This window comes from Mangifera indica, chromosome 14 (assembly GCF_011075055.1).
Source record: "Mangifera indica cultivar Alphonso chromosome 14, CATAS_Mindica_2.1, whole genome shotgun sequence".
NCBI lineage: Eukaryota > Viridiplantae > Streptophyta > Magnoliopsida > Sapindales > Anacardiaceae > Mangifera > Mangifera indica.
In genome coordinates this window covers 8,690,276-8,702,276 of record NC_058150.1, presented here as the reverse complement: position 1 = coordinate 8,702,276, position 12,001 = coordinate 8,690,276, and the positions used below count along the sequence as shown (strand labels likewise).

Below are 12,001 nucleotides of genomic sequence, written 5' to 3'. Positions count from 1 at the left end.
CGTGTATGCTTTTTCTCAGAATGAGTGCACAAAAGCTTCGGGATTTCCTATTTCAGTTGAGTGACACACGAGAATGTATGATGTCATACATGCCCATGTGTTGCTATCTAGAGATCAATAAACTTATGAGTTTTATGATTTTTTGGCTAACCTACAACGATCATTTCACAAATACATACTCAAAATAGGTTTGATTTTCTAAACATCTTAAATATATTTTCTTAAACTAAAAACTCAAACACATGATCAACATCTCTCATTGTAGTTATCATTATTCAAAATATATGAATATCTGTCTAAAGTAACGGGTTCACATACATAGACAAACTAATTTATCATCCTTCATGAATCATATAATCATTAAATGAATCACAAGACATCACACACATCCAGATTATCATGATTTTGTATACAATAAACTCATATGTAACCTTAACAAATTTAAATCAAAATATTATCATCAAAATACAGTCTCATCTCAATCAATATGTCTACAAATTACATAGAGGTAACAGGAGCTAGTTCATGCACCCATTCTTATATAAATGATAATCACAACCTTATAACAGTATTCAAGAAATAACCATTCAATTATCACAGTATAAACATTTATCATAATCATCTTTAAACAAGTAAGAGAAAGACTAACTTACTTGAATTCCGACAATCAAGCAAACTATTAGCATGGCTAATGGTTTTATGATGATCTGAGCTCCTTTTCGATGATCAAGAATCTCTCTTTTCTCTCATCTCTCTCTAAGTATGGTTTTGGGTGAATGAAAATGTGATAAAAAACTAAGTTTACTCCTATTTTTATTTTGCCTCTTAGACATGACACATAGGCGTGTATACTGTTATATACAAGAGTGTGTTGTGACGTCTAATTAAGGCAACACTAGATTTTTTCGTGACTGATCTTATCCTCAAATTCAAACTTTACTGACGATGCACAACCATGTGTGCCCCCACACACGAGTGTGCATCCCTCTGGAAAGCATTTACTAACTTAACATAATAAGAAAATAAACTAAAATGCCCTTGAGCTCACCTGTAGGTGTTACAATGCATGTGTATTCATAAAACAAAATCGACATGTGCATGAGGATGAAGAGGATTTTGCATGTCCTTGTTCTTACCTCTATGATTTTGGCATCTTTCATATAGGTAATGCACGTCTGTCCTTCAAGTTTAAATGCTCATGCATGACCATTTTTAAGCCAATCATAAGGAAGAAGTGATCATGCATACCTCCCATTTGAATTTAAGTGAAGCCAACATAGACAAAGTCAAAGACTCATGCACGAGCATGCAATATGCATACCTGTCCATAAGAAAGTTACATCCCCATGTATGGAAAAATATGAAGACTTACGAGAAGGCTTCACATTCATCATCATCGTTCATGGTCAAAGTCAAGGTCAACACTTTTCAAGTCAAGATTCAATGAATACCCATTCACCTAAAGTACAAACACTTGTGCATCCTTAGTGAATGGATTAACGATTTTCAAGTCAAGGTCAACACTTGTGCATTTTGGGATTACTAGTTAAGGACTGATTCAACAAGACTAATTTTTTTAGGAGCGTCATCTAGTTTAATGATTTAAGGATATTTAATTTTTTAGACTTGAGTAGTACGATGAACTGGATCTATTGTCTATTCAAGTGGTGGAAAATCAATGAGTTGGAACATCAGAAAATCTAAAAAGGTTGCTTAGAAGTAGAGGGTTTGGGTCTCTATTGATAGCAACATTTTGGCTTGAGACGCTTTATTTGGATAAGAGGTTTGGACGTAAAAGATGGCTTTGAGAGGGAATTGTCGTCATTATGATCATCAGAATGATCAAAAGAATCATTATCCCAACTAGAAGGAGGAAGATAATCAGAAGTGTTAGCAGGAGAATCACCTTTGCTATAGTAAACAACATAGTCAAATCGGTTAGAAAATTCACCAAGTAAATCATAGTGAGGGACGCCAGATTTATATCGTTGCCAAAACATTCGTTGGGTGTGGCGTTGTTGCTATTGTTGTCTGCGGGCTAGTCTTTATCAGTTGCAAGAGCGAAAGGGATCAACTTGCTCTGTGTAAGAAACGCACCGACAAAAAGCTTTGTCTGGATCATGTGGTTGAAGTAAGTAAATAGTTTCGCCATTGGGCATAGACTTATAAACTTCTTCTTGGTGTTCATCAGAAGGAGAATAGGAAAACTGAGTCGAGAAATATAACTGTGGCTTTACTTCTGAAGAAGAAGCTGCTTCATAAGAAATTGATAATCAACCACTAGTAGATTTGAAAAACTTGGGATCTGTTTACTGAATTGGAGGAACATTAGTGGGAACAGTTTGGATCTATTCGTAAACAGTATACCATTTTTTAGAGATTAATTCTTCAAGTTTTTCCTTTGATAGCTAAGAGATATACTCACCTTTATTTAGGTACCATCTGATTTGGCCTTACTTTCCATGGAAGAAAGAGACTTCCTACCACTTCTAAGATTACTCTCGTGGACATAAGATTCCTTTAACTTTGAACATGTCAATCTCGGTATTGTTCAGACCACCTTTAATGCTAGCATAGTTATGATTACCTTGTTCCCTAATTTTTGCATATCATTGCACAATCCTATGTTATGCCATGCTCTAACGTTCCAAGTTCAAGTCACTAGTGCTGTTCCTCAGGCTCAAACTCTTATGGCTACGATCCATTACCAAATGACCTATCGTGTTCAAAATCATTCTCTCAACATTGTCACTCTTGAGAATACACATGATACCAGTTTTCTCACTGTTGATACAGATCAAAAGTCATATTGCATCCTTGCTTTTAAACAGATGCCAAAGGAAAAACTTGAAGAATTAATCCCTCCAAAGTCCAAACCTTCATGCAGTCCAAGAGAAAGTTAATTAATGACCATTATATCCTAAGTTTTAAAATTTTTTTTTGATGATTGCTCAAACAAAACGTAAATTCCACCGTAAACCAAGAAGAACAATCTTGAACGGTTAAACTGTATTAATTTAGAGTATATTTTCAGTTGAGAAAAAATCTAAATACGCGGGTTGTCTCAAATAATATTTAAGTACATAATTGTAAACAAATCAGCAAGAAAAATAAAAGGGTAATTGTTCACCAACCGAATTGATATACAAATTCATCACATCACACTCCATATATTTATGTATCGTTTGGATTGGAGGCTCTATGATATAAGAAGTTCGACCTTCATAGATAACCCACAAGATCTTCTTGGTTCTCCAAATCCCATACAACTATTTTTCCATCCAGTCCTGAAGTGCTAAAACGAGTTATCCTTGAAACGCCTCTCTCTCTAATGGGCACAATGCAGCTGAAATTCCCAAAACAAAGACATTTTACTTAAATAAATTATACTCATTTCCAGTTTACATTTTTTATGATAATAGACTTTTTAGCTTCAGCTAAGTAGGGTAAATTAGCAATTATACTTGGTGTAATTGGACAACAAATGGGAAATATAAGGAAATATGTATGGCATGTAATCATAAAGTAGTAGTTGAAGTAAAAATTAGACAAGTTCTGAGGTAGTTACGTTATGCAGTTCTCGTGAACACCACTGCCACGTGATCTTGAAGGCTCAAGAGCATCATTGTTCACTCCATACTTAGATTGGCCATAAAGTTTTCCAAATGCTTCAGAGAACTGGAAAAGAGAAGGTAGAGAGAGGGAAAATCAATCTAATATCTACCGCATTGCTCCTATTGAGGTCTTAACCATAATAGGAATGAAAGAAGAGAAACAAAATGTGATGTATAAGCAATAAGCATAAGAGTCCATATAAATGTTTTTCCAAAGTGATGCATATTTTCTAAAGCAAAACGAGAGTTGATGCATAATTTACAATTTGAATGCAATTTTTGTTTCTTTGTTCTAGAGTAGATAGTAACTTACCGGTAGTCTAGGTCCTGCTAAAAAAAAACAGAACTATTTGACAATATATATTGGAAGGTAAAATTTTATAATTTGTAATTGAAAAAACAGTGAAAAATACTTAAAAAAAGCAGAAGTATTTTGTCAGAAAATAATCTATTCTGCTTCATTCTAGTCTTCAGTTTCCAGAAGCTCAATAATTAGAGATTTAAAAGTGTTGCTGAGGGATAATTTTCTTCTCCACAAGTCTATATTTTTTCACTTAAAGAGTTCATGAAATGGACTACTTGTTCTCCTTTATTTCTCAAGATTATTTTTCTATTTTTAATATAATTTAGAAGTAATAGGCCAACTCATATTGCAGCTCAAAAGTGCTACTCTGCATTTGGTTTTATTATTAGCAAACGAACAGGAACAGATTTAATAATTTACATACCTGTGATTTTGGACCTGAAGATAATGTTTTCCTTTCACCAAGGAATCTAATAAAGCTCCTGGAGAAGAAATAAAGGAAAAAGAAACCAAAGAGAAGTTACTTAATCCTAGAATTGAAAGACAATAAAATAGTAACAGCTATCTTGCCAGCAAGTTCTCTAGGTGACTGAAGAAAATGCTAAATTCCGGTAAGTAAGCAAGTGTTGAAGTAATAACAATTCAATACACACCCCAAAAAGGAAACTTTTACTTTGATCCACAGTTATTTCATCATTAAAAATAAATAAATAAAAGACCAAGCAGATTTGCAGAGGAGATCGGCACACAGAAGTTCAACAAAAGTAGACAATCTTAATTAATATAAAAAATATTCAGAATCCTACATACCATATTCCTGTTTTATCTGCAGCAAAAACCATTGGGTTGCAATCAAATCCCACACCTATGACCATTCTCTCAGATACAAACAAGACCTGAAATTACATCACATGATGCCCCACAGCATCCATTTGTAACATCAAGTTAGAAAATAATATATCAAGAAAATAAAAGATTCTCAAAGAGCTAGCAGAGTGGATGCTGACCCACATCACGGAGGGGCAAATCACGGAATGCAACATTCTGTGCTAAAGGACAAGGGCCAACTTCATCAACAAAGTAAATCATAGAATTATGACCTGCTCAACATCAGAGTTTATAGATACATGAGGATAAACCATTGCAGAAAACACTCAATCTATAATACTAGAGATTAAAAAACAATTTCCTCGATGATCAAAAGTAACAATTGGCTGAGAGTAAGTTCAGATATGCATAATGTGACAACCAAGCAGCTGCCAAGCATAAGCATGATGCATGTCAACACCCAATCAGATTTATTATGGAAGCTAAAAAGGACACACCAAATAGAGCGATAGATCTAAAAAGAAGCTGCTATCTTGCAAAATTAAGAATGCTTATTTGCCTGTAGTCAAAGCAAGCTATGCCAAAGGCTTAAAGTTTCAAAAGTAAAAAGCAGTGAAGAGCTGATTCTGACCTACATAAGCTAAGGTCTTGCCACTGGGTGACCACTTCACACCAAATGCCCAGGAAAATGAGAGATCAAGCTGAACAATTTGCTGTTTCAATAGAAAGAAAATCATCAAAGAAAAACAATGCTTTCATATAATTTAAAATTTAAATGCAAACAGAGAATAAAATAACAGCAAACCAAGACAGAATGATGTGCAATAGCATTTTCGAAATCCCTTCAACAACTCATAATTATCCTAAAGCAAGTTTCCAGCATTTAACACATGCTATAACCTACTTCACAACTGAATACTGACTTGACGCTAAAATTTTATGGGATACCAACAAATAGCCGGCCAATTGAATCCAATAGAAGTTTGTGTTAGAATGCTAACAATATAAGCAGTTTGACATTACAATAAGCAAAAGTACAAGAATAGCATCTCAAGCAGATTGCACATTAAGTACAAACCGAGTGCCTTCAACACCAAGATAACCAACAATAAAATTAAATCCTCTCCATTCCAGATATTGTGATGCTAAAAATGCTCAGTACACAGTAGAATTTAAACATGAAAATGAGAATTTTTTCCAAATATCATTGTCAATGTTACAATTTTATTCCAATGCCAGCATCAAAATTATTAGCCTTTTACTAATCCTGTATTCTTTTCTACCTGTATCTTTCTGAAGCAAGACAAACATTATAACCTGAAAAATCACCTAAAATATTCTTCAACTACATTTAGAAGGTACAATTAATACTTTAATTTTAACAATGAGAAAGCCAGATATTGAACCTCTCCAAATTTTGTCTCTGAAGAACTGCTCGCTTTTGAATCCCTGGATTAATAGTTAGGAGAAACATTAATAATACTGCAATCATAGAATATTGTTGGGGAAGGAATGGAAAATAATAGACTGACAATCCCATAATTTGATTGAACTTACTTGGTATCAACACCTTTAATAAAGGTAGAAAATACTCGACACTTTCCATCTGTTGATGTTGTTGCAAGAAGATTCTGTAACAGTAAAAATAAGTGCTGAGACACAATTGAGATCTGCCTAGTGAGTTTGGAATGTTGATGATCCATAAATGAGTAGCCTGACTATACTTGCCATTAGTAATAAAGTGGGAAAAAAGAAGGGAAAACTAATAAAGTGGAAAAAATATTTAAAAACAAAAAAACAATTTTAGACTATTCAAAAATGTATAATTAATTCTATTTGTGAGAAATCACGATAATGCAAAAATCCTTCTTCCAATCTAATTTTAAATCACCATAGAGCTTTCACAATGTTTATATTGTCAAAAACGTGTCAGTAATTTCCAGTATCAGTTTATATAGTCAAATTATCAACCATTACAGTTAAAAATAGTCCAATAGCTTGCACAACATTACATTCCCATCTCCAAGCTTCTGACATTTTCCGATTAACACCATGTCTCAATCATCACATTCCCTAGTTGAAGACAGAGGATTTTAACCTTTTATAACATTCCACTCCAGTTTGACGTAAGTTCACATTCGAACCATGAATTTGAATAATAAATTTATGCATACATTCAAACAGTTTACAAATGCTTAAAAAAAGAGAATTGCCAAAAGCAAAGTTGGAGATACCCACATTATTAGGATGCCAAGCAACACCAGTCACAGACGAATCATGTCTCTTCCTGATAAGTTTACTGACCCACCTAGAGAAAGATACAACATATTAACCATTAACCTTACCACAACAAAGAACCACATATATTAGACAAAAAGATTCCAATTGTTTAACGGGTTTAACCGAAAAGGCATGTAAGGGAGCTAAATAATCCATTAAAGGCACTATACATCTGCAGTAAGTTTTAATCAATACAAGGTCAAGCATTTCTAAGATGAGGTAATACTTCAGGTACACAGATCTCTCAAGCAATAAATCGAGCACAGACATAATCAACCTCATGCATATATATATTGCAAATTGAATGTCAATTACCAATTATTTTCTTGCTCATAGTAACATATACAAACAGTTTTAGCACCACTTCCGACAGCAAACTTGTTTTCTGAAGGGAAAAAAACAAAAATGTTAAATCATTATAATTGTCATTTCATGGTGAAGAAAATTAAGATTAGAGCTACATTTCTAATAAGTAATAATAAGTTATACCAATGAAAAAATTAAAATTTCAGAACCATTTATGTAAAAACAAGTGTTAGCAACTGAAATAATTGACCAGGTTCTCCCCAGCATTCCTTTACCCATGGCATGGAAAAGCTAACTAAAAAGCCCAAACAAGTTCTGTTTAGCATTCATATCACTGAACACATCAGTTAAAGCTTGTTAATGCAAGCAAAACCATGAAAATTGAATTCCACTACCAAGAGAAATTGATATTGTCTATATCAAAGCAATATTCCAACAGTATGTGATTTCAACCTGTAGTGGATGCCACCTATGCAAGTGTTCAGGTGCAAATACACATCAAGATGTGCCTTAGCAATAAACAAATAGGATCAGCTACACAGGTTACATATTGCTTTTCCAGTAATAATCAACTTCATTTTGGTGTGCCTTCAAATCTGTAAACTAACCTAATAGAATATTTATTCTCCTATGTTATGTCTTTCACTTGACATTGGCAACAAAAGGAATGAAAAAAAAAAAATAATTAGAAAGGGAATAAAAAAAAAATAATTAGAAAGGGAATAGGGTTACTGTGCCTTTGGGACTCCACTGAACACAAAGTGCAGCACGATTCAGCCTAAGGATAACAAGAGTCGGTACCCATTCTGATCCCTCCAGGTTCCAGACATATCTTGAGAGAAAGCATAAATTAAGTAAGCAAAATAAATAATATAAAATGTGCAGAGGAAAATGAAAAGAAGACAAGAAACTTATAATAAGATGTAGTCTGTCATCATATATAGCTTCTACACGAAACTGTACAAGTATCACTATAATACATAAGTGCTTACGAATTCCGATCATGAGATACAGTCACAATTCTATTGGACCTTGCACTCCAGTCCATCCCAGAAACGATTTGATCATGCTGTCAAATAAACAAATAGAAAAAATAAAATTAAAGACCAAAACATAATAATCATTGTTAAAGACTGAGTATAAACTGATTCAAATTTTAAAAAACATATCAAGACATTTTGGTTACTCAAAACATAAATTTCATCAGAAGCTTTTGAGTGACATATAAAAAAATAATAATAATAAAATTGAATTTACAAAATTGTAATTATTTGATTACAGAATTGATGCAAATACCTTTTGCAGAACATGAAGCTTCTCCCATTTGTCTTGAAACTGTTTATAGATGTGAACTTCATTATTATTAGGGCAAAATGCAACCACTGCAAAGAATGAATATACACGAATTGATCTCAGAAATATGAGAAAGACACAAGATAATTAATCCAAATTAGAAATGAAAAGGATAGAATCTAAAAACTTAATAACAATAACCATAAAAAAAGAAAAAGTTACTTGAGCGATCGGGACTCCAGGCATGGCAAGTGACGCACTGAGCGTACTGATGAACAGACACAGCTGCCATTTTTTACCTGCGGATAGAAAGAAAGACAAATCTTGTATGTTGAAGTATAATTTAGCAAGATTTACAAAATTCAAAGTGCAAAGAGATCTGGAGGTGGATTGATAGTTAGATCCAAATCAAGATGGGAGAGAGACTACAGAGATGACTTTTACCATCCGTTCGGTTCCGTTCGGTTCTGTTAGAAGGACCTTAGAGATGTAACTCTGTAAATAATTAAAAGAGTAAATTACATTTTTTACCCAAGGTCGGTGTAAAAACATTTTTAACATTTTTCACCTAAAACGAATTTTTAAACAGCTTATGAAATAATTTTTTTATTGTGCATTATGAAATTATTTTGGAGAGCTAAATTAAATTAGATTATATTTAACTATTTTATTTTTTAAATTTACAATATTATTTTAAATAATCAAAATTAAAAAAATACCGTTTTATGTATCAAATTTACATAAAACAATATTATTTTTACTTCCCTTCACCCTTGTTCTCTTTTTCTTTGGTCCGTGAGTGGACTCCCACCAGCCCCTTTCATTGGCAACCCACCACCCTCTCAACCCCTCAAGCAATCTTCTCTCTCATACCACCATATTCTTCATGTCTCTATGGCTATCCCTTTCTCTCCTCTCTCTTACATAATTTAAGATTGTATCAATAACTCAAATTGAATGAGTTATCAATAAAATGATTTTATTGACGACTAGATTGATTTTAATCATTGATGCAATCTTAAATAGCAATTGAATAGGTTATAGTAATAGTTTGAGGTTTAAACGATGAGTCGTAATAATAAAAAATTGATGATATCAATGACAACTAAGGTTTCAATGGATTATAGGAGACTATATCCTAAGTTTTTAAACTTGTAAAAGTGATTAAATTGTTATATTTTAAATTTTTAAGTTAAATTTTTAAAAGGTTATTTTTAATTTTTTTAAATATATAGATAATAAAATTATTATTTTACCTTTATAATATATTTTATTAAATGAAATTTGATTTTAGATGAAAAAGTATTATTTATATCTTCAAATGGTAAAATTTGTTGTTAGAATAAACCTTGAAGGGGACAATGTGATTTACTCTAATCAAAATAGTCAATCTTCAATAGGATAAAAAATGGCCAATAATTCAGGGGTTATATCATTATATATGTAGCCAATTAACTTCATTAATTTTAGTATTTTCGTCATCCTTAATCTTTTAAAAAAATCCTTAAAAAAAACACAAACTTATCCATATCTAATCTAAAGTCTCATTTGCAATATCTTCCGTGTAAAATAAAAGAAAAAATAATAAAATTATATGTATCTATTTTCAGTATATATTTTTTATACATAATTAATATATTATTATATAATTGAGTGATTTTGAATTAAAAATAAAACAATCTCCAATCGTATAATGACACATTATATATATAAATTATGTATCAAAAATAGACACATATAATATTTTCAAAAAAGAATATTTATAAAATGTCTTGTTTGTTATTAGATCAACAGATTGCATTTTAGAAAAATGGTAAAAATATTAGAAATTTCGATCTATATTTGTCACTTAGCATAATTGTTACCCTGTAAGCATGATAGTTAACGTGAGCTAACTGAAATTTAACTATATATATAATACAATGTTTGTGGGATAAAGCAACAATTTTGAACGATAATGGGCTTACAAATTTTCCACTTAGTGTAAGCATATGATGTATTTGTAAAATCTTGGGAAAATTTTCTATTAATTGAGACTAACTAAGCTTTTACTGTATGCAATGTGCTACTAGGGGACTAAAATGACAACTGTGAATAATAAGGGGTTTTGTAATTGAGTTTCTCTTCTTTCTTTGAATTCTGAAATACTTCATCTTCTATCTTTGGTATTACTATTGTAGGCGTTGGTACGAAGAAAAGTATCAATAAGAAGTGTACCGAACTAGGAAGACTTGGATGCAAGAATGCAAAAGGATGTGAAATGTAAATAGAAAATGAATAATTTTTCATGTGGTTTACTATTTCAAGACTTTTAGAAGAGTTGGCTCTACAAATTACAAGGTAAGGTGATGTTTGTTGGCTAACTACTAGTTACATGTTGGGAGAAGATACTTGTAAGTTGGCAACGAGGAGTATTTTTAATAGCATAATTGTAATACCCGGTACTTATTTTAATAAGACATGCTTGATTATGAATTCTAATTGATTCTACATTCATCATTCTAAGAATTGCATAGATACTTGCTAATCTAGTTAGAACTTTTCCTCTTCCATTTTCATGTCAACATTTTGCTTGCACTTTTTTATTGTTTATTAGGCTTCAAGCTATCCCAATATCAAGAGTTTGCTAGATTTGACTTGCCTTGCAGACATGATTAAATGCAAAACTCCATAGGAGATTCGCAAAACATTCAACGTTATGTAGCTATGTTTTCTCAATTACTTTGGATATGCATTTACTTAAACTTTTTTGGCAAGTGTATAATGGTTATTTGACTACTTGTGTTTTAGACTATACTTTCAATTATAGTGTTTGTACAAGGAAGATTCACAATTTATTTTGTATTCTATATTAAAGACGACTGATTATGATGTTGTTAATATAAATTATATTATGTTTATGATGTTATTACTATAAAGTAAACATATTATGTTAATAATAGTATTATTATAAATTATGTTATGGTTAGCTATTACTTTCACACAAAAGAGACATTGTTTATATTGTTGCCTATTGTATGATTTTTGGGTGTTGCTGTAGTTATGTCTATCCCCTATTCTTCTCTGGTTTGTCTTTGTGTGATGGATATTTGCTCTACTACTGCTCCTTTTCCATTTGTTGGCTTGTGTCTTTGAGGGAGAGTGTTTATCCTATAGCTTGCTTATGCTTATGTTGTTGTGTAATTTATTTTTTGGGTGTTGCTATTGTCTGCTTTGTGAATTATTTGGGTGCTATTGCTTGGGACATTCTACTACAATTCTTCTGTTATGTTGGTTTATTTTAGTTGTTGCTAATGAGCCTAATTTAGTCTTTATTTTAGTTGCTGCCTAGTTTATTTTAGTTGTTGCAAAATTTAGTCTCATCAACAACTTGGGC

At 31.9% G+C, this 12,001-nt stretch overlaps 1 protein-coding gene across 1 annotated transcript; it reads right to left on the bottom strand.

Annotated features, from left to right (window-relative positions):
• Positions 1 to 2,994: 2,994 nt before the first annotated feature.
• Positions 2,995 to 9,102, bottom strand: LOC123196173 (actin-related protein 2/3 complex subunit 1B-like). The gene is made up of 15 exons (XM_044610075.1): positions 9,070 to 9,102; positions 8,848 to 8,924; positions 8,629 to 8,714; positions 8,325 to 8,401; positions 8,070 to 8,164; positions 7,342 to 7,411; positions 6,985 to 7,054; positions 6,304 to 6,377; positions 6,153 to 6,195; positions 5,378 to 5,459; positions 4,930 to 5,018; positions 4,729 to 4,814; positions 4,343 to 4,400; positions 3,569 to 3,678; positions 2,995 to 3,346 (listed from the first exon to the last, which is right to left on the bottom strand). The coding sequence occupies exons 2-15, from the start codon at positions 8,915 to 8,917 to the stop codon at positions 3,223 to 3,225; spliced, it is 1,134 nt and encodes a 377-aa protein (XP_044466010.1). The 5' UTR covers positions 8,918 to 8,924; positions 9,070 to 9,102; the 3' UTR covers positions 2,995 to 3,222.
• Between the last annotated feature and the right edge of the window lie 2,899 nt (positions 9,103 to 12,001).

What these genes read in the sequence shown, in the direction of transcription:
- LOC123196173 (XM_044610075.1), bottom strand. Translation starts at nt 8,917, where the DNA reads ATGGCAGCTGTGTCTGTTCATCAGTACGCTCAGTGCGTCACTTGCCAT. An exon ending in CTGGAGTCCCGATCGCTCAA is followed by an intron (nt 8,715 to 8,847) that starts GTAACTTTTTCT and finishes CATTCTTTGCAG; the next exon opens with TGGTTGCATTTTGCCCTAAT. An exon ending in ATTAAAGGTGTTGATACCAA is followed by an intron (nt 6,196 to 6,303) that starts GTAAGTTCAATC and finishes CTATTAATCCAG; the next exon opens with GGATTCAAAAGCGAGCAGTT.